Below are 25,170 nucleotides of genomic sequence, written 5' to 3' on the forward strand. Positions count from 1 at the left end.
CTTGGCATTGTTTTTAGCATGCATTTAATGTCTAGATGTGAAAATGCCACGTAGAACTAGTGAGATCGCTGGCTATTCACGGTATCATGGAAATGTTTTACGAACAGTAAAATAAGTAAGTAATGCAGTAACGTTGTAAGATGTAGAGGTAGTTGTTTTATGAAGTATCGCCTTTAGTCAATCACTTTGTACATATGTCTTGTTCTTAACCGTAGCCTATCTGTCATGACACATGACATTAACATACTGCCCAGCAAAGGACCTTCCATACAATTATGTAAATACCAGAAACACCAGAAAGATGTACATATTTATTCTTTAACATAGAGTGTAAGGCCCTCCTAACAACCTTAAATTATAGATTATAAACATAAATCAACAAGGACTGAAGAGAGATTTTCTGCCAACGTGATTGGATGGATTTCCCAGGTACACCTCGGCAGTGAGTCCAGCCATTGGTGCTCTATCACTTCCCCTCCGCATGCAGCGGAAAGCAAAGCCACTCAAACCAAGTTTTTGTTTGTTTGACAATTGTCAATTTATGTTGTACTTATTAACCCGAATGTAGTGGTGGAGAGAGACTAGCTCAACTACTGATGCAGATCTATGGATTTAGTTATTCCTTCACTAAACGTGGGTGAATTCTATCGTATACATCGTTCATATACATTTATGACTTCTGATGAGGCCTGGCCTCTATATCTTGTTGTGTGTTAAGTGTTGTTAAGCGTGAAGTCTATCATCCCACAGAGAGCAGTGGTCACGAGAACGGCAGGGGTGGAACGCTTTTGAATGCATTACGCATATAGGATATTATGAGGATGTTTTCGAATCATCCTGCGTTGGTTTATCTGGAGAAAAGCCAGTAGGGTATTTTGTAACTCCCACTGCCTCTCTCTGTTCCTGTCACTGGTGTCTGTGGGTGGGTGACGTCATGTCACGGTGTTCATTGAAGTCTGTCCGTGAAAACGAAACATTAGACATTTGTCAGATGACGGAGAGTCATCTGACAGTTTAACATGAAAATGTAGTGATTTTGGTTGTTTCTTTTTCAAGGGGCCAAAGCGTTTTTGTGCGTGTACATGTTGCGTTACATTCTAACGCTTTCGTTTGAAACTTCGTCTCGTTGTATAGTGTCACAGCCCCCCTTTCCATCCACCGTCTCCGCCTGTTCCTGCGTCCTCTACCCTAGCGCTCCAGTATCCCACCCTCCACTCAGTGGAAGATGTGTGCACGTGTGTGTGCTTCTTCACACATCAATAGTTTGCATGTGCATGTATTTGTGCAAACTTGTTTTTCCTTTTATGTTGCGAGGTGATGTCCTGTTTATCGCAAACAATTTGTACATGCTCTTGCATTGCTGTTCAAGGAGGATGATTTAGAACGTTTGATGAAGTAATTTTTGTGGCAAAATAAGAACTTGAATTCAACAATACAGTCTTAATTTTGACATGACTACATTTTATAAATAATAGATGTTGATTTATTTCTTTGAAAACAATTGTTTCTAGTAATACAGTAAAATAAATAATATCAGATAATAGTGCTAATTTAGAAAATAATTCGTATAAAAAAAAATTATAAATAGAAGAATTATAGCATTTATATTTGTTAATAAAAACGATTTTTACTAATAATGAGATCTATTTTTGTTTTTCACAACACAAGCAATGAAGTAATTCACCTCATGATCACATGTCCTAATTCCTGTATCTTTCCCTTTCTGTCTTTCACTAAACTTTTCCATTCAACCTGTCTTTCCTTTTGTACGTTCTTACCTGCTCTCCTGCTGTGTCCTGTTTCCTTGCAGTCCACTGTGTCTGAACTTGGTTGTGCTTTTTGTCCGTGCGAGTATCCGTGTGTGTGTGTGTGCGCGCACGTGCATGTGTGCACGCATGCTCAGTAAAGAGACGCAGGTGTAACCTGGGCTGTTCCAACACTGTTCCTCAGAATCACTCTGCACCTGAAGATATCCTGCCCCCCCTCACCTGCTCACTCCCAGGTGAGCGTTTCCCCCGGAGATACTCGACCCTCACAGCACTTGCCACCACGCCCACCTGTGCCCCAGGTCAACATCCAGATGGATTCAGACAACGAGTCTGACCTTTACCCCTGGGGTCAAACCCTCTCCCCCAGGATTAGCTATTACCCTAGTGACCAGTACCAAAGGTCAAATGCTCATAGCAACACATACCGCAGATCTCATTCTCAGCTGCAGGAACTGGGAAGTGAAACTGTATTGTAGCCTAAATGGACAGGGAAATCCCATCGTCGAACCCCATGTTTAGATACATTTACCTGTGTTCAAATCGATGACCCTTGCGTACAGTGGCAGGCATACTGAAAAATGATTATGAAGTCCACAATGACATCACCTGATTCTGATTCACCAGCATGTGCAGTGAGACAAAGTCAACAGCTTAACAAGGTCTGAACATATAACAAGTTTGTCTATAAAATCAGGTCTCAACCATATTTATGTAAGACAATTGCCATTTAATATACCTTTAATGTACCTTTAGATTCCGTGAAAGGACAGATACACTTCATACTTTGTTTAGATCTGGTTTGTAAAAAGAACGATGAAAGAAAGAGAAACAACCAAAAATGTAGCTTTTAATTCTACATACATTTCTTAACACTACGTAGCTTAATACAAAATGTTTCCTGCATTGTAATATTAAATATAACATTTATTGTTGTTTATTGCATTTAGTAGAAAGTTAAGTAGGTATTTTGTTGTATACACTCTAAGCCTTTGTGAATGTGTGTGCTTTGACTGCTCAATGTGCGATGTTGATTGAGAGTAAATACTTCTGATTGTAAAGAAACGCAAATCCTTGTAAAGTAATAAAATAGCATTGAAAAAAGGTTGCCTGTGTGGATGTGTGAAGCTCATGTTTGTGACTGGTTTGTGTCTCAATACAACCTCAACCCATAAGTACAAACTTTTTTTCTGCATCATGAACATCCGTGGTTGCTCCACATTCATAAAGCAAGATACTTTAAGTCCAAACACTGTAAAGTATTTGCCTCCGATTTACGTTAAGTATTATCATCACTTCAAAAATCTCCAATAAAAAATATTTTAAATAAATTATAATTGTGTCCTGTTCTTGGTATTTGTTCTCCAATGTTTGTACTTTTCTATTGTAATATGAATCTGCAAATAAAAAAGAAAGATAAAAAAAAAAAAATGTATTAACCCTTGTGATGCCTTCGGGTCACATGACCCAAAGGTTCATAACGAACCATTGTTGTGTTTACCCAATTTTACCCAATACAAAAAATAAAATAAAATAAATTATTTTAACCTTTGCAATGTGGGGGGTCTGAGACAGCCCAACGGTTAAAAGAAAAGGCTTCACTTTGTTTTTGTATGTGGTAAATATGTCGCAATACGACGGTGGGTCACAATGACTAATGGGTCAGAATGACCCGAAGATAACACAAGGGTTAAATAAACATCCGTGGTTTCTGTCTGAGGATAGAGACGCCATCATCAGAATGCACCGATATGTAAAATAACGCTCTTTACTTCCGGGTTTGGTGCCCCCTTGCTAGGTACTTCTGTCTGTGTAGCTACTGCAAATAGCTAGCTACAAGAAAACCTACAAATAAAATTATCATGGGAGAAATGGCCGAATTCAACGAAAAATTTCGTTCTCTTTCTATGACACAGTTAAACGAATTGCTTGAGGATGACGAGAAGCTTAACAGTATCGTGAAAGAAATGGATGAGGTAAGCTCTATTGTGTGGACTAAATCATTTGGCAAGCTACTAAGTTTAGCATACTGTGCTATCCAGCGACATGGCTTGCGTAACTAATTATACTAGCTTGCTACATCACAGTATTGCTGTCTTACAAATGACTTAAATCTTAGCTAAAGTTCAACAGCAATGATGTCTTAATTTCGCTGTAGTATAACTCACTAACACGCAAAGTGCAGTGGCGAGTTTGCTATATATTGAAGGATGTCCCAAATTATGGTTAGTCTAGTTAATCTGCTGCTGTCAAACGAGCAAGAACGCCTCTGTCAGATTAGCTGCACACACTCACAGCATAGTTCATTGCAATGCAGTCTACTGATAACAAAGACGCTTTGGTGTCATGTCAACCATTGTTTATATTTCATAAAGTCAACAGTTTTTCCCCGATCAAGAATGAATAGCCTAATCACAGCAGTTAACGATTTCTTGTTTACCTCATCGTGGCTCTGACCGGTCGGGTCTTGTGGTTAGGTGTTTAACCTTGACCACAGCTCATTACTGGCCCACTGGGGAGTTCAGTAGGGTCACACTGAATGTGCTCTATTCTGTTTGCCCAGGATAGATTTCTCAGATAAGAATGTTTACTCACCATCAGTTATCTCTGCCACGAGAAAAACCAAGAGCTCACCAACACACATTGCTTCACAAGCAATTTTATGAAACTACATTTATGAATAAATGAATAAATGTAACTATACATTGTGATTTTGCCAACAACGTATATTGTTATGGCTCTCCTGGGAACACTGCATCTTGGGTTTTTTTTAACCAAGCTTTTACAATGTCAATATCAATGTTGTCTATATGTTGTCAGGGAGTCAGGTGGCTGAGCGGTTAGGGAAGCGGGCTAGTAATCAGAAGGTTGCCAGTTCGATTCCCGTCCGTGCAAAATGACCCCCTACTTGCCTCGGGGGGTATGTCCCGGTACTTACTGTAAGTCGCTCTGGATAAGAGCGTCTGCTAAATGACTAAATGTAATGTAATGTCTATAGGACATGACAAAACACTTGCTTTCTTCATGCTTTTTAACCCTCCCTGTCTCTCCCATTGATGTGAGGTAGATGCTACAAGTTCAGCAGGTGAAGGAGGTCACTCTGGCCAGTAACAGGAGTCTAGCAGAACAGAACCTACACCTGCAGCCCAGTCTGGAGAATCAGAAGAACCACCTGACCAAACTCTACCGCCACCTACAGGACCTCTACGACAACTACCATCTACGCAAGTCCACACTAGGTAAACCATCCGGAGAAAGGAATGAGGAAATCCACACTTGGATCAAGTCCATAAAAGGGGACACCTTGAATAGGCTCATGTATAGATCCGTGACTGTAGAGATATTATCGGTCTCGTACTCTTGTGGGTCATTGGAAAGAACCTTTGTAGGCTGAACTGGTTTTGCTGGTTCTTTGCGGTAATGAGGATGCCTGTGTTGGTTTGCTGATATCTGACGCTGAAGGCAGATGGAACCTGTCCTTTGTTTGTTTTTCACCAGTCAAGCAATCTGGTCGATATATTGTATTTCTTCGATTAAACGTGGTGGCATTTATTACACAATGTTCATTTTTGGTGCAGCGTTTATTTGAGGGCGGCGTTTATTTGAGGGCGGCGTTTAATCGAAGAAATACGGTAACTGCTTCTTCATGTTACTTTCATTGATTTATGGATGTTGTGGAGTGTTGTTTTGGTATTCAGTTTGTCTGTTTGTCATAGACCACAACTCAGGAAACAGTTCTCTGGACATACATCTGGCATTGCTGCAGGCGGAAGGAGCCAAGATTGAGGAAGAGACTGAGGTGATTCACATGATTGGCGATACATCATGCATACACACAAACTGCCTGATCTACACTCGCTACCCCCCCCCCCCCACACACACACACACATATTTTATTAAGAAAGTTATATTTAATCCTCAGTTATCGATAAAATGTGCTCCACCCACATTTTGAAAACAAATCTACTGCACTGTGACGTCATGTTTTTATGGAATCTCATCTGTTTTTTTTCCACAGAACATGGCAGACGCCTTCCTGGACGGAGATGTCTCTCTGGACTGCTTTATCGAAGATTACCAGAGGAGGCGCTATCTAGCCCACCTCCGCCGGGTCAAAATCGACAAACTCAGAGAGCATGTGCTGAAAGGCCTCAACCGACTCCCCCAGACCAGCACCTCCACCAACATCCCATCGCTGTCCACCCGACCTCCGGACCTTCCCACCTCTCCATCTGCCTACATCAACGGCTCGCCTTCACCCCTCTACACACAGGCTGCTCCACACCCACCTCACCTCTTCCCCGGCCTGGCTTCCACAGGCTATCCTTACATGCAGCAGCCCTACACCCCAGCAGTCTCACAGCATCCCTCCCCGTCTGTCCGCCTGCCCCCCCGAACTGGCTTCATAATGCAATGAGGAGGGGGGGGGGGGGGGGATTCAGGGAACGGTGACTAACTTTCTACTTAGAAGACACAGGATGAGGCTTCGACCCATAGATTCCTTGCTGGCGTCAAAATACATGGATATCTAAGCTGAGAGGTGCCCTGAGAACTCACTCTAACCTAATTTATCTGTATTGTGAACGAGGGGTTCACAATTTTGTATGTATGCTTTCTGGAGACTATTTATACAGGAACACCCAATGCTGTCTCCTTTATAATGTACATAAGGTAACTGGTGGTAACTTGCAGGACTGTGTGGGTAACAGGTGGGTGCTACAGATCTTGGCCGGGTTTCCCAGATTCGTTAAGAAGCTCTGAACGCTAACAGCTTCTTAGGAGCGTTCTAAGAACGCTCTAGAACGCTCCTAAGAAGCTGTTAGCGTTCAGAGCTTCTTAACGAATCTGGGAAACCCGGCCCTTGTATGTTTAGATGTAGTATATTTGTGTCTGTGACTGACAGTGAGGTTTCTTGCTGAATCCAGTGTGGTAATGAGGACCTGCAACTCCCAAGACCATATTCTTCCTAAAGGATCCGGCAGGTTAAAGCTGAATGTAGTCAACTAAAATCAATACGGCTAACTCGCTTAACACCGTTTTAAACGGCACCAAGTCGGAATTTGACGGTGACCATACAAGGATATATCGAAGTTGTTTACAGTTCAGTAAGACTGAAGAACCAATATAGCGGGTTTCCAGTTCGAAGGAAAGCGTATGCGGTCTGGGGAAATGGCGCTATTGCTAATTTGCTAGATCTAGCTAGCAGTCAACAGGCAATGAAGCGCCCAGCGCCCTTTCTGCGCTTCTCAGAGGAAGACACCATAAGACGTGCTAAACCTTGTTAATTTGAGTGTTTTTTGCAGTTCTGCAATATGGTCAGACTGGTTATGAAGATTTTTATGCAAATCGATTTAACGGAATACTCAAATGTGCTAAATGACAGGACAAGCGCAAACTCAATTCTGTGTATGCATTTTAAAACATGCCAAACTACATTATAGGTCTATCACGTCAGTCTAATTTAATTAATCTATGGGTGCTATTTATCTGGATTAGTAGAATCTGCATTTACTGGATTAGTAAAATCCTTCTCTACCCTCTTAAAAGGTAGCCTGTTTTGCTATACTCGTGGTTAGCTCTCTTATACTCATGTTGCGATAAGGTATAGGTATGCATTTTTTTCTCAGGCCTGTAACAATTTATAGGATGTGATTAGAATTTGATTTGACACTACCCAATTTAAGAGAGACTTTAAAGTTAAGGTTTATGACATTTCTAGGAAAAAAAGACAACTTGCATACTTCTGGTGCTTTCATCCAGTACAACTCTAGGTACTATTGCCATATTATAGCATTGTCATAACTTGACACCCTGTCTTTCTATCCTAACCAATAAAATTATTTTCTTAAAATACTGATGTGCAGTTCCTGTTCCTAGCATGTAGACGTGGCAATACTGTCTTGCTGTAAAAGTAATGAAGACCAACATTCAAGAGGAAGGAAATGCAGACAACCTTCTGCAAAAACCACAACACGGAGACATGCAAGAAAACAACTTTATTGAACTGCTAGTAAAAACCAAGACATTTAAAAACCAAATCAGCCATGTTTACTCTTCTCCTTCCTCAGCCTCTCCCTCGACAGAGTCCACCCCCACTTCCTCGTAGTCCTTCTCCAGGGCTGCCAGATCCTCTCTGGCCTCAGAGAACTCCCCCTCCTCCATGCCCTCGCCCACGTACCAGTGCACAAAGGCACGCTTGGCGTACATCAGGTCGAACTTGTGGTCCAGCCTGGCCCAGGCCTCAGCGATGGCGGTGGTGTTGCTCAGCATGCACACGGCTCTCTGCACCTTGGCCAGGTCTCCTCCAGGAACCACGGTGGGGGGCTGGTAGTTGATGCCCACCTGCAAACCAGACCACAGATGAGGAATATTTTCAATCTGAAGCGTGTAGGTGTGTTCTAGTTCAGAGTGGAAAGTGTTTAAGCTACCTTGAAGCCGGTGGGACACCAGTCTACAAACTGGATGGTGCGTTTGGTCTTGATGGTGGCGATGGCAGCGTTGACGTCCTTGGGAACCACGTCGCCACGGTACAGCATGCAGCAGGCCATGTACTTCCCGTGGCGGGGGTCACACTTTACCATCTGGTTGGCAGGCTCGAAGCAGGCGTTGGTGATCTCTGCCACCGACAGCTGCTCGTGGTAGGCCTTCTCTGCAGAGATGACCGGGGCGTAGGTCACCAGGGGGAAGTGGATGCGGGGGTAGGGCACCAGGTTGGTCTGGAACTCAGTCAGGTCCACGTTCAGAGCCCCATCGAAACGCAGAGAGGCAGTGATGGAGGAGACGATCTGTCCAATCAGGCGATTCAAGTTTGTATAGGTGGGTCGCTCGATGTCCAGATTACGGCGGCAGATGTCATAGATGGCCTCGTTGTCCACCATGAAGGCACAGTCTGAGTGCTCCAGGGTGGTGTGGGTGGTCAGGATCGAGTTATAGGGCTCCACAACAGCTGTGGAAACCTTAAATCACATATTATCACAATGTGTCCACAAACATGGTATTGCTAAAGAAAATACAACACAAACTCAAGACTACCATCATACCTGAGGTGCAGGGTAAATGGCAAACTCCAGCTTGGATTTCTTGCCGTAGTCTACAGACAGCCGCTCCATCAGCAGAGAGGCAAAGCCAGAGCCAGTTCCTCCACCGAAGCTGTGAAAGATCAGAAACCCCTGCAGCCCCGTGCACTGGTCCGACTGGAGACATGAACCAGCAATAAAATCAAATTAATAACTTGGCAAATGTGATTTTGATTTATTCAAGCACACTGTCGATCCGTTGATTAGACCGTTACTTACCAGTTTGCGGACTCGGTCCAGCACCAGATCAACGATCTCTTTGCCGATGGTGTAGTGGCCACGCGCGTAATTGTTCGCGGCATCCTCCTTGCCCGTTATTAGCTGCTCGGGGTGGAACAACTGTCTGTAAGTCCCCGTGCGGACCTCATCTGTTTATAAATCAAGAAATTAATAATTTGTACTAGGCGCCTTATGTTAGTTGTAGTATAACCGTCTTAGCTAAATTGGCCAAAATAGAGCCATTTCCCTGGTAGCGTGGTAGGCCACTTTCCTGGCTAGCAAACGTGGTTGATTGTAGCTAGCTCTAGGTTTGTTAAAATATGTTGGCGATGTGATCTGTAGGAAGAGCAGCAATGACCATACCAACAACCGTTGGTTCGAGGTCCACAAATACAGCACGGGGAACATGTTTCCCTGCTCCGGTTTCGCTGAAGAAGGTGTTAAAGGAATCATCTCCTCCACCGATTGTCTTGTCGCTGGGCATTTGGCCATCTGGCTGGATACCATGCTCCAAACAGTAGAGCTCCCAGCAAGCGTTTCCGATCTGGACTCCGGCCTGGCCGACGTGAATGGAAATGCACTCACGCTAGATGGACAATAATAAAAAAAATAGTATTTAGTCCGCAATGTGCATTGGTTACCATGTTGACTTAACCTTTTTGTATTTGACTCGTTTTTGCTTTTAGTTGAAGTCCTTTGACCTAATGAGAGTGAACGCAACCAATAAATTGATAGCTCTAGCAAGCTAGCTAGCTCTAGCTAGCTACAGTAATCTTAGCTACCTTTGGTTATATTATCAAAAAGTGTTCCAAATCTTCCCCATTATGACTTACCATTTTGATTAAATTTCAATACAAAAATGTAAGTAATGAGAAAGAAAATAACGTTTCTGTTAACTACTTAGCTAACTTTAAGGGGCTAAATGACTGCCTTGGCGCTGTTACTTGCAACGGTTAACTGCCAAAATCTTTGAAAAGATACGCATTCCTGTTTAAATAGCAAGTTTAAAGGTGGACCCTCCCCTTTGTATGTTAATTGGCTATACGTTATGGAGACACCTGTCAATCACTATTTATTCCATGGTCATTGGTTTATGACACGATTTCAAAATGTTTACATCAACTGTGGTATTTACGCTCAAGTTGTGTGATTGGACAAAATAAGCAGCGACTTGTTATTTTTCAAACTTGCATTTTTCAAGTAAGTTATCTCTCGCAACAGACAACAGTAGGAAAAATCAGGACCCATTATTTGCAGATCGATGGGCAGAATTTATTTGACCTCTTCTAGCTCATGGAGGAATTTTAACGACTAAATATATACAACATGAAATAAATAAAAAGAGAATATATCATTTGAATGACAAATAAAATAATGAATAAAAATATGTTGAATGGTGTATTTTTACCTAATTATTTACAATTTAAATTCCTGTGGGAATTTGCAAATACTTTGCAAGACAGCACCCTTAGCACAGGACATCAGAGAATGAAGCAGTGACGCGAAGACAAATTCCAGAGTCTGTTTATATATATATCTATATTAGACATTCTCTGCTTATACATAAAACTTTAATATACATTTTTCATATGTCATATGAGTACAACACCAGAAGAAAGCATCAACATTGATTTGCACTCAAACTGGGGAAAATTCAGTGTAAAGCATAAAATAAATAAGAGAGAAAAGGCTTGTCATTATTTCTAATATCTGCAGCTGGGAGTAATAAAAAAAAAAATCCTCATTCATGAAAATAACGTAAGTATATAGTTTATTATGATATATTTACTGAGCTTGCACTGTACAACATTCCAGCATCAAAGACCTCAGAAATGCCCATATTTGTTGCATACAGCTGGTCACAACTGATTATTCATTAGTACCTGCTGTCAAACATGACCATGATTCAAGTCGACTAAGCATTCTCATACAGTAGCCTATCTTGCACAAATGTAAAATAACTGCACGCTCAGCAGGTCCATGAGGATCTTTCCCCTAGTAAATTATTTATCGTCGTCACAAAATTACATAAGAACAGTAAATAGATGTGGGAACACTTACACAATAAAACTGGGGAGTCAGGTGGCTGAGCGGTGAGGGAAGCGGGCTAGTAATCCGAAGGTTGCCAGTTTGATTCCCGGTCATGCAAACTGACGTTGTGTCCTTGGGCAAGGCACTTCACCCTACTTGCCTCGGGGGGAATGTCCCTGTACTTACTTACTGTAAGTCGCTCTGGATAAGAGTGTCTGCTAAATGACTAAATGTAAAACTAGAAACAACTCCAAAGTCCAGCCCTGATGCTCAGATACACAATATCAATTATTATCTAAACTGGGACTGCTGCCTACATCAGAACAACTCACTGAGAACCCTGCAGTGTGTTTGTGTGATTGACCCATCTGAACCGATCGACAGAATTCATCGATCCGACCAGGTTTCGGTGGTCAGGCTTTTAGAGCTTGTCGCAGGTCAGAGTAGAAGCTAACCAGAGTGCTGGCCATGGCTGTGTCCACGGCTGACTGGGGGATCATACCCCTCAGGTCTGTCTGAATGTAGCCTGTCAGGAGGCTGTTGTGAGGGCTGTTCTCCTCGTCGGAGGGGATGCAGAACCAGCCGCAGGGGTGGTTAAAGCCCCGGACAAAACTCGGATGCTTCTCTTCATGATCCACACTGACTCCTGTATGAAGACACATGAGCCGTCATTCAATAAAGTCCACGATAGAAAGACGTATGGGCCTATAGATTACTTTGAGATATGAAAGATGTGTTAATACGATTGGTCTGTTTGTAGACTAACCCACCACAAGACAGAAGGCCATCCTGGAAATCTGTGGTGTACGAGAAATCAATGAACTCTCTAGGTGCGATAATGTTCCACAACTGCCCTGCAGTTGAGTATCTCATCACACAACAGCCCTGCAAACAGATACTTTGGCATTAAAACATTGACAGTTGGCATTCAAAACAATAATACATATGTGAGGGGTGGGTGACAATTATTTAACAATTGAATTAAGGAAATAGTTAAGTTGATGAGACCTTATCGATTGTTTTAACAATGTCCATGGATGTCATCAAACTGTCCCAGTCTAGTCTATATGGTCCAGGACGAATATAATCCATTATTCTGTAAGGATTATCTTCAACAAAACCCTGGGCTTTATACCTGAAATAGAATGTTTAAAAAAACTCATGAACAGGACTAGCCTACATTAAAAGGTGGGTTTATAAGAGACTGTCATCTCGTTTGAGAGGAGACAAATAGATTATAGAACGGTGTGTCACTTACAGGAAACCATGGAACTCTTCTGATGGCTTTCTCCATACTATGACATCTTTCTATGAAATACAACAGTATAGTCTAGTCGATACTAATTCAATCCAGACAATTACAATTTATGAAAAGAAACGCGTATTCATTCAATTTACTTACTGATTTTTTGCTTATCCTCCATTCATGATCCTTTAGATTGTGATAAGAGAGCAGAGTATTTTTTAGGCTTGACGTCAAAGCAATGGGGTCTTCTAAGCTAACCATGTTTGATCTAAGGGAAGGGGAAAAAATCGTTATTTGACACAATTAAACGTTAGGTTATCAAACTGTATTTGACCATTTCTTTCAGATCTGAAATTGGCTAGCACTGGCTTCCGACGTTGTTTAACTCAAAGTAGAAAGGGCTTTAAAACATGTAGCCTACAAACACATGCCTCAATCCATAGATACGGAATAACGTGTAAAATATACTTACGATCAAGCAACTACTAATAGCAGGCTTATTTTTTCATTGTCAGCGAATGTAGTATTTAAATGAGGTTGATAGTGGTCCTATAAGAGCTGCGTGGAACTCGAAGAGGAACTCGATCACACATGAAATCCTACGAATTGAAAGAATAATAGCCGAAGTGCTGTCGACCAAAGGTCACGTAAATATATACTAATGGTCCTTCATGCTTAATTATATCAATGAATGATACACTATGTGTGAGGCTGTTAGAAGCGCCTGACGCAAATATCGCAAATGGTTTTCTACTCCAGTTCATCCCGTCCAATCAGGAGCGTTGTTTCTCATTCATTATGTTTCACCAGTGCTCCAATTGGTCAGCACACTAACGGCATAACGAACCATGGGAGGAGTGAGTGCGTGTGCGTGTGATTTTGTGTAACATGTTGACTTTGCTTATATTATAATCTGCATGAGTGACATAGTGTCATAATGAACGTTCTGTTTTTGCATTTGCTAATGGTTCCAATACAGACTTAATCAGAGGGTAGGCCTATTTGCAGGGTTAATACAACACGCTCAACAAAATATATATGGGATATTATAATACGAACACATGAATCACAACGACAAAACAGACTGCCATCATTGATTATTGAACTTTTTATTTGGAATGTCAGCCAACTCGTTTCTCACAAACTCACGATTCACCCTGGAATAAATAGCTAACCACTTAAAAGGTTACGTCTACATAGCCTATGAGAAACAGTCTAATTATTCAAAGCTAGGCCTAATCCTCATGACTGGGCCGTTTGCGTTACTTTTGGTAGGCTACCTTATAGGTTACCAACACAACCTACTACAGTTTTTTTTATTCGCTTTGGTACTATTTTCACAAGTAAGGTGTACATTTTCAAAACTCTTAGTACAAAAATCCAAACTGATCACACTTGTAACGCAGCTAGTCATTCTTTCAAAACCTGATGGAATGCTTTCAGTCAGTTGCACATGTTTCCAGTCCACATAATCATTGTTTCAAACACAAGATTATTGTAATAGGCTATGTAATGGGAACATTTGGTTTAATCACCGAAACACAACAGTATGATCTTCTTTCAGTTTAGTACTTTTAACAATCAGTTCATCCAACAGCAAACAATGCAAGATACATGTTTCAAATCGGCCTTAGAAGTGCTGAAATTAATATGTTCCAGTACTATGTAAAAGACAGATTACACAGTTTCACATTAGGCAATACACTTACATTACTCACATTTACATCATAAATAATAATTTCCAAAATATCCATCCTATGTGTAATCAAGTGAAGGATCAATGAAGACATCGTCTACAATCATTTGGGCAAATTATGTAGTTTTTACTATTTTTCAGATATAATTGTAACATAGGTATACTTTCTATTATGTAACTAAATGAGAACAAAACATAACATTTAGAGGCCCCATGCCCACCTCTCTGACGGTGCCCATGCCCACCTCTCTGACCTCTCTGTTGGTGCCCATGCCCACCCCTCTGACCTCTCTGTTGACCTCTCTCATGCCCACCTCTCTGACGGATCCCTTGTCCACGAGCTCTTCCTATTCCTTGCTGTCTATCCTGCTATGTTGAAAGAAATTGCCAGTGTTTACGCCCCCACTTTTACGTATATCTAATGACCAATTGTGGTTACCCCAATCCGAAATCAATTAGCAATAACGAGTATTCATCATGTGTGGTTAATTTATATGTTCGTACAAAAACACATTTTATTTCTGCAGTTCTCTCAGACTTTTTGATGATCTGCTTTGAGTTTTGTACTAACAGTTGTGAGGTTTTACCACATACTTGTGAAAATAGTACCAAAGCGAATAAAAAAAACTGTAATTATCCGCAGTGAAGTTATTGAAACATAGCGAACACTCCACAGTTCTGAAGTTAAATTGGCTATTCCAATCCTCTGCCTATAGCATATGTGGTAACATTTTATTGTTACATTTTATACTTGTTACACCAGAAATTGCAGTAGAAGCCTATATACACACCCAACGCTTACAAGCTTAACAACCAAAGACCCTATAGCCACATGGTCGTTTTACATCATCATTCTCACTGATGGCATAGCAATTAGCTACTTTAACATGTAGGCTTATGAATACCCTGGCTTACAATGATTTCCCTCCAGCTCCAGTGTCCTGACTGTGAGAAAGTGAAACAGTAGCCTATACCCACATTTAAAGTCCAGTGTGATTATTTCTTCAGTGCCCAAAACGTCTCACTATTCTCTATCATAGAACCATTCTATATTATCAGAACTGTTTGTTTAAACTCAAACCGTATTTCATCTCTAGTTGTTCCCCCCAGGCCCTGGAGTTGAGTTGCCGACTTTTTCGTGCGGAACGTCAGTTGTTGATTTCGTGACCCCCATAATAATGACCACAACTATAATGATCACAGCCAGGCCGACCACGACAGCAATGAGCTTCCATTTGGCTTTCATGTTCTCCATTTTGGACTGCTTCTTGACCATCACTGACTTCTTATGAAAGGTCTTACTCTGTGGACACAAACGTCAACACAAGCACATAAAGTAAAAAAAAAAAACTGTTTCATGGGTAAAAGTTGTGTTAACGGCAATGAGTGAAAATGAAAGGTGTCACCCTCGCTTCCAGATCCTGCGCCCTTTCATCCAACTCCTCTAGCTTATCGGAGCGCTCTTCCGTCTTATGCATGTTCTCCAACATTATGTCTTTCACCTCTTCTGCGTCCTCCTGTGTTTGCCGCAAGCGGTTGTTCGCGGACTGAAACAGCAACATCAGCAAAACACCGACATTGTTTTAATTTGACAGGGTACAACGTGAGGACCTAGGCCTACATAACCTTCCATCCATTAAGCTTTGCACATTTTATAATGTTCAGTCAATGATTGTGATGATCAATCAAGTTTATATAGGGACATTGTACAGTACATTGTACAGTAGCTATCTATTAATGATTTATAGCCTACATTTCACATAAACATATGTATAAACATACAAATTGTATAGACTACATTATAAGAAGTAGCCTATAGGCTAAATCAAATGTTAAGAAATTGTTGGCGCGTTAGATGTAGGCCTCCTGTTTAATGTACAAACAGTGACAACCTCAATCGAAAGAGAAACTCCAATCTGTTCTCTGAAGAGGAAGAACTTGACACTACTTCAAGGTTACATGAAAATTAATTGAAACACCAAGAGAAAGGTCTGTAAATAATACACTTACCATGTTTTTAAATGAGAATGTGTTTGAATGAGGAATTTCTTTTGAGTCAATCGGAGCTAAGTCCAGGAGAGAAAGCTTGTTAGTGTTCACATGTGAACTGTCTAGACTCCGCCTTCAGGTGAGTTTTGCTGGTGGCACCTCCACTATTTTGACATAAAGGTTGCAGCGCGCGTCATCGGTATCATAAGACGAGAAGGACATGGAATATCATTCAGGTGACAGCATCGATTTCAAAATGAGACAGTATCTCAGAAAAGTTCAATGTTGTTTTAGACCTTTTTGTAATAGTAAACTATTAAAGTCGGCCCTACTTCTAAATAGTAATTATTGTATAAATGAGTTGCTAATTTGTAGAACTAATCACAAGAGTAAGATACTGTTCTCCACACAGAGAAAATATCACCACTTACATACTCTAATCAACAACAAAAGTACAGTTTCATTCAATCAAACTTTCTGTTGTGGTGGCCCTCTTGTGGCTGTCCTTGAGCTTGTACAGATATACAGTGCATTGAGTACTTAATCATACAAGATAGTTGACCTAATTATAACAAATACAATTTGACAATACTAAGACACAAAATAGTAATTCATGGGAAATACACAACAACCAGGGTTCATACACTATAATATGTTATCCCCACATTAATAACTTTAGTGTTCTATACACTGTAATGTTTCAGAGAAACAGATTTCAAAGTCATCAGGACCCCCGTTTGCTCTCAGTCTAACAGCTACTCTGAAGGGCTAAGGTGACTGGATGCTCTCAGTCTAACAGCTACTCTGAAGGGCTGAGGTGACTGGATGCTCTCAGTCTAACAGCTACTCTGAAGGGCTGAGGTGACTGGATGCTCTCAGTCTAACAGCTACTCTGAAGGGCTGAGGTGACTGGATGCTCTCAGTCTAACAGCTACTCTGAAGGGCTAAGGTGACTGGATGCTCTCAGTCTAACAGCTACTCTGAAGGGCTGAGGTGACTGGATGCTCTCAGTCTAACAGCTACTCTGAAGGGCTGAGGTGACTGGATGCTCTCAGTCTAACAGCTACTCTGAAGGGCTAAGGTGACTGGATGCTCTCAGTCTAACAGCTACTCTGAAGGGCTGAGGTGACTGGATGCTCTCAGTCTAACAGCTACTCTGAAGGGCTGAGGTGACTGGATGCTCTCAGTCTAACAGCTACTCTGAAGGGCTGAGGTGACTGGATGCCTCCAAACACAGGAGTGAGATCAGGGTTCCCTGCATCCTCCGGCCACAGGAACAGGAAGTGACGTAACAGAGTGACGAGGATGAGGAAGAGCTCCATGCGGGCCAACAGCTCTCCCAGACACACTCGTGGCCCTGGGCGTACAGAGAATGGCATCACATTACTGTGTTTACATTGGCACATTACCAGACATATTCAGTACCAGTATACTGAAGGCACTTCAACGACCGTCAAGAAAACATGATCAGTGTGTCTCTGCTTTGTACGTTGATGTGTTCCCCAATCCTTGTCTGCATGCTGTCAACAGTACAGTACAGTAGTACTGTGACAAATATAGTAAAGGTGTGTTCAGCATACTTGACACAGTCTGCCAGTTTCACCTGCGGAAAATGCCAGGAAGGCATCAGGTTTTGTGAATCGACCGTCTTCTCCGAGGAAGTGGGCGGGGTGAAAGTCCTTCGGCCGCTCCCATTGGCTGCTCTCGAAGAGCACAGAGGTGAGGTTGGTGATGACCAGCGTGCCCTAAAGAGAGAGGGAGTGAGAGGGACAGAAAGAGAGAGGGAGATAGATAGAGAGAAAGTGCAACCCCCAAAAAAATATGAAATGAGGAAGTTGAAAAGGATAGCAGCTGAAAATAGAGCTTTTGAAAAATGCTTGTGTCTACCTCTGGGATATCATAGCCCTTGAGCTTGGTGGCTCTGGTTGTGGCGTGGAACACCCCGAGAGGGGCAATGTTAGCCAGACGTTGTACATCGTGGATGGAGGCCATCACGAAGGGCATTCTGTGCCTATCCTCAAACGAGACGCTCGCCCTATCCCCCAGGACACTGTCTATCTCTCTCTGACACTGCGCTGGAGTTGGACAGGGAAGAGAGAATCATTCTGACAAAGGTACTGTGACACTGTGTGTGTGTGTGTGTGTGTGTGTGTGTGTGTGTGTGTGGTGTACATACGTGGGTGTTTGTGTGTGTAGGTCGAGCAAGATGGCGCCAAGATAGCAACCCACCCTGTATGTGTGTGTGTGTGGCCAGGTATAGTATGGCAGTGAGTATGGTGTTGGAGCTGGTGTCTGTCCCAGCAAAGTGCAGGTCCAGTAACAGCATGACCAGTCTCTCCTCATCCAGAACACAGCTCTCAGGGTCTCTCTGAGAAAGACACAGACAAGGCTTTAAAGGGAAGAGGAAGTATGGGATCTCATACTAACCATTTAAATGAAAAATCAATTCCTGTTTTATGTGTTGAGTTATGTTAACTTGTTTGTACATCAGTAGAGTTAATGTCGTGGTGGTCTTTTTGAGACCTGAACTATTATGAGCAACAAACCTTTTCCATCTCATCGAGGTAGCAGTCAATGACATCCCGGGGCTGGCCAGCTGTGCGTGTGAGTCGGTGCTGGTCCACCATGACCATGGTGTGTCTCTTCAGTTCTCTGTAGTTCTTGAAGACCTTCTGGAAGGGCAGAGGCAGCCTTCTCAGCAAGGGAAACGTGTCATAGATCTGCATCAAGAAGGAAATAAGTGGATTATTTTATACCATTCTATACTTTTTTGGGGGGGGGCGGGGGGCAATTGCAAAACAGGGAAAGGTGTGGTGACTTACAGCAGCCCATGGCCCATTGGCAATCTGTGCGTTTTCCTTGAAGCTGTTGATGATGAAGGAGAGGACTTTGTCTCCGTAATCATAACGCTGACCGAACAGCACGGAGCAGATAATGTTGGACGCAGCACTGTGGACCAGACTGAGAGGATCCACGGGCTCGCCTGACACGTTTCAGACAGAAACAAGTTACCGATGCCCAGTAGATCATTGGTTGAACTTTCAAACCTGTACAGAGTAACTCAATCCAGATGCTCTCACCGAGGGTCTCCTCCAGACGGGCAGAGAGGTGAGCGGCCTCCTCCAGGATCCTCTCCTCCATGGACTTCTTCCCCAGACCAAAGTTCCTCATGGTGGTCAGAGCGAAGCGCCTGTGTTCCCTCCACACCGCCCCATAGTTCCCCATGATCAGGCCTGGAGCAGCGGGGGACAGGCGGGGGGATGGGCGGGGGGGGCGGGGTCAGGCACAGGACTGCATTCACTCATGTTTTTTCTTTTGGTGTTTACTAATGTTTCAGTAATGCTTCATTTGGGTGTTTAGGTATGTTCGGTGTGTGTTTAATTATTCATATTTAAGTGTTGTATCCAGTCGTTTGTGTCTCAATCACTACTGTCTGAAGTCTTAAAATGTGTTTGAGACAAAATCTTTGAAAGAGTTAATCTCATGTAATCTACACTGAGTCTGAGCTGAAGTATTGTTCAACACTCCAGCCCTACTGTTACAGTGAGACTAAATGCAGCTACCATGCGTTGCTCACATAATCCTCCTACCTTTGTTTTCAGTGACATGGTTGATCATCATGCCCTGCGGTCGACCAGCGAAGTCCACCGCCCTGGTCACCAGAGCCTCTCTGACCGCCTGCAGACCGTGGAGCATCACGGTGGGCCTCCACCCCAGGTACAGGCTGTAAACATCTCCATAGCGCCTGGACAACTGCCACAAACAACCATGTTATCTCGCTTTAAAACCTGGTGTCACTGACGATTTGAGAACCAATCGCTAATAATCAAACGGTTAAATGTCTTTCAAACAACTATGACACAAACGCAACCGTCTTTGACACACAAACCTCAGAATCTGCCCTGGACAGATGTAATGCAGGTTTTCGTGGTGAATCTACATGGTTAATTCTGACCTTGTGAACATTCCACAGTACCAGCTAATCCTCCGGACTTTTCTTAACCCTTGTGTTATCTTCGGGTCGTATGACCCAAAGGTTCATAACGAACCATCGTTGTGTTTACCCAATTTTACCCAATACAAAAACAAATAAAATATAAATTATTTTGATCTTCGCAATGTGGGGGGTCTGAGACAGCCCAACTGTTAAAAGAAAATGCTTCACTTTGTTTTTGTAAGCGGTAAAGTTGTCGCAATACGACAGTGGGTTACAATGACTGATGGGTCAATGACCCAAAGATAACACAAGGGTTAAGTCATGAACGCTTCACAGTACCTCGTCCAGGTCTCTCATGGGATTGGCCATGCTCAGCTGCAGCACGTTCCCGAAAACGGGGACCGGTTGAGGACCCGGAGGGAAGTTTTTGGGTCTCCGCGGGGTCAGCAGAAGCAGGGCGAGGAAGAGGGATCCGGAACACAGAAGAAAAATAGTTACCAACATGATGAGCTTAACTTCCCCCAACCTAGAATCAGACATAAAACGAAAAAACACTGGGATTGTTTCTGACCATCTGGCTCTTAACTCCCCAACAGGCCGTCCAGACGTTGAGAGAATTGTGACACGGCCTGTGTTCATTCCAGCCTTCGGTCGACTCTCCTCCAACAGGAAGTTATCCCTTGTTAGGATCTGGTTTGAGGTCAGTTTTACTGTTCATCTCCACCAACCCCCTCGACTATAGTCGAGGGGGTTGCTGATCTGAAGTCAGGCTTTGTGACCAGCTGAACCTTGGAGCAGGTTAACAAGAGGATAGATGGTTGCACAACAGCAGAGGCAGGCCTTAAGGGTTGCAGAGGCAGGAGCTATGTGAATGTGGCCCCTTGTTGGGTGAAATGTGGAAAACTGATTAATAGTGTCAGAGCATGCTATGAATAGCTCAGTAGTCCAATAGTATCTCCTGAAACAGAACGTACCGGAAAAACAGAACTGAAAAATCACAAAAACAATGCAATGAGGCGTGAGCTTGCCATTTATTGTTATCAAGGAAGTTACCATGGTTACCTGCATTGAAAGTCATACAATACAATAAACCGTTTAAGCCTTTGATGGAGCCCTCACTTTTTTTCAGGAGAGCTATTGGAATACACACATACAGTATATCTTATTGGCATGTAGATATGTTTAGTACATTCTCTTCTACAAGATATTCATGTACAATATACAAGTTAAAAAATAGAGTTTGTTTGCATTGCGATCAACATTTTTCATTTTTTGTTCAGGATGTTTAGGATGACAGTATTCACATTAAAGTACTGTATTTTAGTCCTTGAGAGGAGATGAAACAAAAAGCGATTTCTTCCTATAGTAGAGCTAACACGTACACAGGCATATGCATAAGAGGCACATCTATGCATGTAAATTGGTTACGTGATAGAAACAGACGAGAATTTTGAAAGCACTTTCATGATCAGAGAAGAAACATTTAAGTGAAGACTGAGCATTCACAGGCAGGCAGCAGAAACACACACACACACACACACACACACACACACACACACACACACACACACACACACACACACACACACACACACACACACACACACACACACACACACACACACACACACACACACACACACACACACACACACACACACACACACACACACACACACACACACACACACACACACACACACACACACACACACACACACACACACACACACACACACACACACACACACACACACACACACACACACACACACACACACACACACACACACACACACACACACACACACACACACACACACACACACACACACACACACACACACACACACACACACACACACACATACATACATACACACACACACATACACACACACACACACACACACACACACACACACACACACACACCTTCCAATGACAACTCACCTACAATACAATAAACAGACACACAACATACAGTACACTAGATACTTGAGGATCCCACAAATCAACACATGGTCTCTACGCCCATGAAAAAACATTAAACTAGGCAAATAACACTGTTGTCATACAGCCAGGTAACACCAGAATACACTGGCTTAAGAGCCTAGTTGCCAAGAACATTGTTGTTTAGCACTGATGTAAGGTCAGTCTGGCATTTTTCTCTCTAGTGACATTCTGTGGTGAGACACTGATCTCTGTTCCTACATCAGACATGTAGACCTTGGAAGGAGATCTGTGGTAACCTAGGAGACCTGTGGTAACCTAGGAGACCTGTGGTAACCTAGAAGACCTGTGGTAACCTAGGAGACCTGTGGTAACCTAGGAGACCTGTGGTAACCTAGATGCCTGAAGAGAGACCTGGGATACTCCTGAAAAAGACTGCAGTGATTCAAAGGCCTTTAAACAGTGATGTGTCGAGCTGGGGAGGGAAGTGTATGAAAAAACACATTTGAAATGAAGTGAATAGATTCTTACTGTCTTCGTAAAGCACTTGCTAATATTCTATATTTAATCAAAGGCATCACCTTTTCAGGAATACTGTCGCCAAAGCCTAAGAACTTTCTTTCTTGTGGACAACAAAGAGTTATGTGGTTTAGTGTGACAAGGAATTACACTGTAGCTGCAAAACACATAGATACTGTAGAATCAAGCATTTTTAGTTTATCCAGTCTCTGTTTGAGCACACACATATATACATATGGTGTGTGTGTGTGTGTGAACACAAATTCTTGACTGGTCAGACTCTCAAAGCAAGTCCAGCCAACCCATACATGGCCTGTTGTTTCTATGACAACTATGAAGAGGAACACTTAAGTTGCTGAAGTTCAATGCGTTTGCTTCTAGAAAAAGTGACTGAAAATTAAGTTCATGTGGTGCTTCGAAAGTACACACAAGATATTAAAATGAACACAAAAAAAGAACACCAAAACATAAGTCTCATAATGCAATAAAAAAAATAATATCTAAAAGTTTTGATAGCCAAGCCAGAGTTTTAATGCCTGTTAGGCTGATGGTCACAAACAACTAAATGTCCCCTGAAACTTTTAATAGCTCCATAATTACTTTGACACACAGGAGATGGACTTAAATTGTCAAATGAATCAGCCTACCTCCACGGAAAATTCCATTCACACCCTACCAGGCAAAACGGGGAAACTTGCATCTTGCTGCCGTGGCAATACAGAACGCTCAAGGCTGCAGCAGTACCTGCCATGCCACTGCCTAGTTACGGGCACTGTGAATGAGCTTGGGAATGGAAACGTCTAGAGCCCAACCAAAAACGCTGTCAAAATCCCAAAGAAATCTGTAAGAAAACTGAAAGAAAACAATACCCACGCAGCCTGAATAGTTAATCTGCTAGCTAGGCAGTTCTTGTGACACTCGACAAACAAGTCCTGTACGAGGAGGGCTGTCTATTAGAAGTTAACAATTAAGATACAAACAAACAAACAAATAAACTCCTCGATACAATACCCAGAATTCTTCATTCAGTAACAGAATACAATGCATAACAGTGAAAACCAGACTCCATATAAGGATGGGGCGAGTCCCTTTAACTCTGCACACATGGTCCCCTTCTTCCCCTTCCACAAAAGACGACTGCTGATTGGCTGAGAGGTTGGATGTTTTTGGCAAAGGCCTTTTCACAGCTCTGAGGAAGCTCTCAATAATCTCATTATCCCCCACAAACAGCATATAAGTTTCTTTCCTTTGGTTAATACAAACACACAGACGATGCATTGGCACAAAAAATATAGAATAATAATGGAAAAGGAGATGAATATGGATGCTGGAAGGGTAGCAGGGGGGTTTTCCCTCTGAGGAGAGTGCTCGCTGGCTGCAGCCCTTGTCAGGTGGGTCTGAGAGGAATCTGAACCCAAGCCACGGTGTGTGTGTGGGGGGGGGGGTCGTCAGGGATTCTGAGGCTCCCGTCATGGTCACAGTGGTTTAAATCTAGGGAGCGACACTTCACTATGAAGTATGAAAGGGCTGGGGGTGGAAGAGGAGGGGGAGGAGGAAGAGGCAGGAGGAACAGGAGGATGAGGAAGGAGGAGGAAGAGGCAGGAGAAACAGGAGGATGAGGAAGGAGGAGGAAGAGGCAGGAGGAACAGGAGGATGAGGAAGGAGGAGGAAGAGGCAGGAGGAACAGGAGGATGAGGAAGGAGGAGGAAGAGGCAGGAGGAACAGGAGGATGAGGAAGGAGGAGGAAGAGGCAGGAGGAACAGGAGGATGAGGAAGGGAAGGAGGAGGAGGATGAGGAAGGGAAGGAGGAGGAGGAGGAACCGGGGGAGGGGGATGAGGAGAGGTGAACTCCTCGCTGGTCACTGATCGCTCTCATGTTGTTTTCATGTTGTCTATCGTTCCGTGTCGTCGTCATGACGACGTCTCAGGAGTCAAGGTGCAGCTTGCAAACAAACTCGTTCTGGTTCCTGCAGAGGGGAGACAAAACAAGCATAAACGAAAGAGAAAGGAGAGAGAAAAAGTAAAAGAAAAACAGAGAGAGAAAGGGAGAGATAGAAAGGGAGAGAGACTACTAGATAACAGCTCCTTCCATATGCTCACCTGGAACTGGGACAGCATAAGGGGTCGAATCTCATCTGAAGCTTTTCTGCTGCTGCATCAATCCCACATTCTCGTACACTCTAGAAGAGTCCTCCCTCATCCTACAGAACACACACACGCACACATCAGACTCCTCCGTCACAGCTTTATGGTGTGTGTGTGCGTGTGTGTGTGAGGGTACTCACTCTGTGCAGGTGGGCGTGGGGAGAGGGGTGCAGGGGGGCAGAGGGCTCTGGTCTCCAGCGGTCAGGTCAGACAGAGAGTACTTAATGTTGGTGTACTCACGCCCCTTAATCTTACTCTTCTGTGGTCCGGACACGGCCGGTTGGGGAGAGGGAGAAAAGAAATCCAATCAAAAAAGAATGACTTTGAACCACCACAGGTTGTCACTGGAAATGAGAATAGGTTTTCAATGGACCCACCTGGTTAACAATTATGTAATTCTTGAAGTAAACGCACATGAGCGTGTGCGCACACACACACACACACACACACACACACACAGACACACACACACCTGTTCCTCCTCGATGCGACGCTGCAGTGTTTCTATGTAGTGCTGCACGGCCATGTAGATGAACCGATACTGTGCCTCAGTCTGCACCATCCCAGAGCGCTGAGATCGATTATCCAGAGCG

General features: G+C 43.0%; 5 protein-coding genes across 5 annotated transcripts; 1 reads left to right on the plus strand and 4 right to left on the minus strand.

The window, feature by feature from the left end:
* The first annotated feature begins 3,561 nt into the window (after nt 1-3,561).
* LOC136964258 (vacuolar protein sorting-associated protein 37B-like) lies at nt 3,562-6,525 on the plus strand. The gene is made up of 4 exons (XM_067258290.1): nt 3,562-3,742; nt 4,834-5,005; nt 5,483-5,565; nt 5,785-6,525. The coding sequence occupies exons 1-4, from the start codon at nt 3,629-3,631 to the stop codon at nt 6,181-6,183; spliced, it is 768 nt and encodes a 255-aa protein (XP_067114391.1). The 5' UTR covers nt 3,562-3,628; the 3' UTR covers nt 6,184-6,525.
* Nucleotides 6,526-7,814: 1,289 nt separating this feature from the next.
* Nucleotides 7,815-9,560, minus strand: LOC136964039 (tubulin alpha chain, testis-specific). The gene is made up of 5 exons (XM_067257919.1): nt 9,425-9,560; nt 9,062-9,210; nt 8,807-8,959; nt 8,195-8,722; nt 7,815-8,108 (listed from the first exon to the last, which is right to left on the minus strand). Exons 1-5 carry the CDS (start codon nt 9,543-9,545, stop codon nt 7,815-7,817), a joined length of 1,245 nt encoding a protein of 414 aa, XP_067114020.1. The 5' UTR covers nt 9,546-9,560.
* A 1,667-nt stretch (nt 9,561-11,227) lies between these two features.
* Nucleotides 11,228-13,013, minus strand: stard4 (StAR related lipid transfer domain containing 4). Its single transcript, XM_067258429.1, has 6 exons — nt 12,811-13,013; nt 12,495-12,606; nt 12,351-12,400; nt 12,101-12,227; nt 11,863-11,977; nt 11,228-11,738 (listed from the first exon to the last, which is right to left on the minus strand). Exons 2-6 carry the CDS (start codon nt 12,597-12,599, stop codon nt 11,506-11,508), a joined length of 630 nt encoding a protein of 209 aa, XP_067114530.1. The 5' UTR covers nt 12,600-12,606; nt 12,811-13,013; the 3' UTR covers nt 11,228-11,505.
* Nucleotides 13,014-17,174: 4,161 nt separating this feature from the next.
* Nucleotides 17,175-20,466, minus strand: LOC136964526 (cytochrome P450 2D15-like). Its single transcript, XM_067258685.1, has 9 exons — nt 20,300-20,466; nt 19,614-19,776; nt 19,104-19,256; nt 18,846-19,006; nt 18,570-18,743; nt 18,253-18,391; nt 17,911-18,098; nt 17,627-17,768; nt 17,175-17,380 (listed from the first exon to the last, which is right to left on the minus strand). The coding sequence occupies exons 1-9, from the start codon at nt 20,462-20,464 to the stop codon at nt 17,175-17,177; spliced, it is 1,491 nt and encodes a 496-aa protein (XP_067114786.1). The 5' UTR covers nt 20,465-20,466.
* A 1,389-nt stretch (nt 20,467-21,855) lies between these two features.
* On the minus strand, nt 21,856-25,152 carry LOC136964040 (tyrosine-protein phosphatase non-receptor type 11-like). Its single transcript, XM_067257920.1, has 5 exons — nt 25,050-25,152; nt 24,718-24,836; nt 24,533-24,633; nt 22,260-24,399; nt 21,856-22,202 (listed from the first exon to the last, which is right to left on the minus strand). The coding sequence occupies exons 1-3, from the start codon at nt 25,137-25,139 to the stop codon at nt 24,564-24,566; spliced, it is 279 nt and encodes a 92-aa protein (XP_067114021.1). The 5' UTR covers nt 25,140-25,152; the 3' UTR covers nt 21,856-22,202; nt 22,260-24,399; nt 24,533-24,563.
* Nucleotides 25,153-25,170: the final 18 nt, after the last annotated feature.

This window comes from Osmerus mordax, chromosome 20, assembly GCF_038355195.1.
Source record: "Osmerus mordax isolate fOsmMor3 chromosome 20, fOsmMor3.pri, whole genome shotgun sequence".
NCBI lineage: Eukaryota > Metazoa > Chordata > Actinopteri > Osmeriformes > Osmeridae > Osmerus > Osmerus mordax.

Coding starts and splice junctions, on each gene's coding strand:
- stard4 (XM_067258429.1), bottom strand. CDS start 12,599: ATGGTTAGCTTAGAAGACCCCATTGCTTTGACGTCAAGCCTAAAAAAT. Junction 12,228..12,350: donor GAAGAGTTCCATGGTTTCCT/GTAAGTGACACA, acceptor ATTCTATTTCAG/GTATAAAGCCCAGGGTTTTG. Junction 11,978..12,100: donor TTGTTAAAACAATCGATAAG/GTCTCATCAACT, acceptor ATCTGTTTGCAG/GGCTGTTGTGTGATGAGATA.
- LOC136964258 (XM_067258290.1), top strand. CDS start 3,629: ATGGGAGAAATGGCCGAATTCAACGAAAAATTTCGTTCTCTTTCTATG. Junction 5,006..5,482: donor TCTACGCAAGTCCACACTAG/GTAAACCATCCG, acceptor TGTTTGTCATAG/ACCACAACTCAGGAAACAGT. Junction 5,566..5,784: donor AGATTGAGGAAGAGACTGAG/GTGATTCACATG, acceptor TTTTTTCCACAG/AACATGGCAGACGCCTTCCT.
- LOC136964526 (XM_067258685.1), bottom strand. CDS start 20,464: ATGTTGGTAACTATTTTTCTTCTGTGTTCCGGATCCCTCTTCCTCGCC. Junction 17,769..17,910: donor AGGGCTATGATATCCCAGAG/GTAGACACAAGC, acceptor CTCTCTCTTTAG/GGCACGCTGGTCATCACCAA. Junction 17,381..17,626: donor CTTCCTGGCATTTTCCGCAG/GTGAAACTGGCA, acceptor CTGTACGCCCAG/GGCCACGAGTGTGTCTGGGA.
- LOC136964039 (XM_067257919.1), bottom strand. CDS start 9,545: ATGCCCAGCGACAAGACAATCGGTGGAGGAGATGATTCCTTTAACACC. Junction 8,960..9,061: donor TGGACCGAGTCCGCAAACTG/GTAAGTAACGGT, acceptor TCATGTCTCCAG/TCGGACCAGTGCACGGGGCT. Junction 8,723..8,806: donor CCATTTACCCTGCACCTCAG/GTATGATGGTAG, acceptor ATGTGATTTAAG/GTTTCCACAGCTGTTGTGGA.
- LOC136964040 (XM_067257920.1), bottom strand. CDS start 25,139: ATGGTGCAGACTGAGGCACAGTATCGGTTCATCTACATGGCCGTGCAG. Junction 24,837..25,049: donor GTCGCATCGAGGAGGAACAG/GTGTGTGTGTGT, acceptor TCCGGACCACAG/AAGAGTAAGATTAAGGGGCG. Junction 24,634..24,717: donor CCCACGCCCACCTGCACAGA/GTGAGTACCCTC, acceptor TGTGTTCTGTAG/GATGAGGGAGGACTCTTCTA.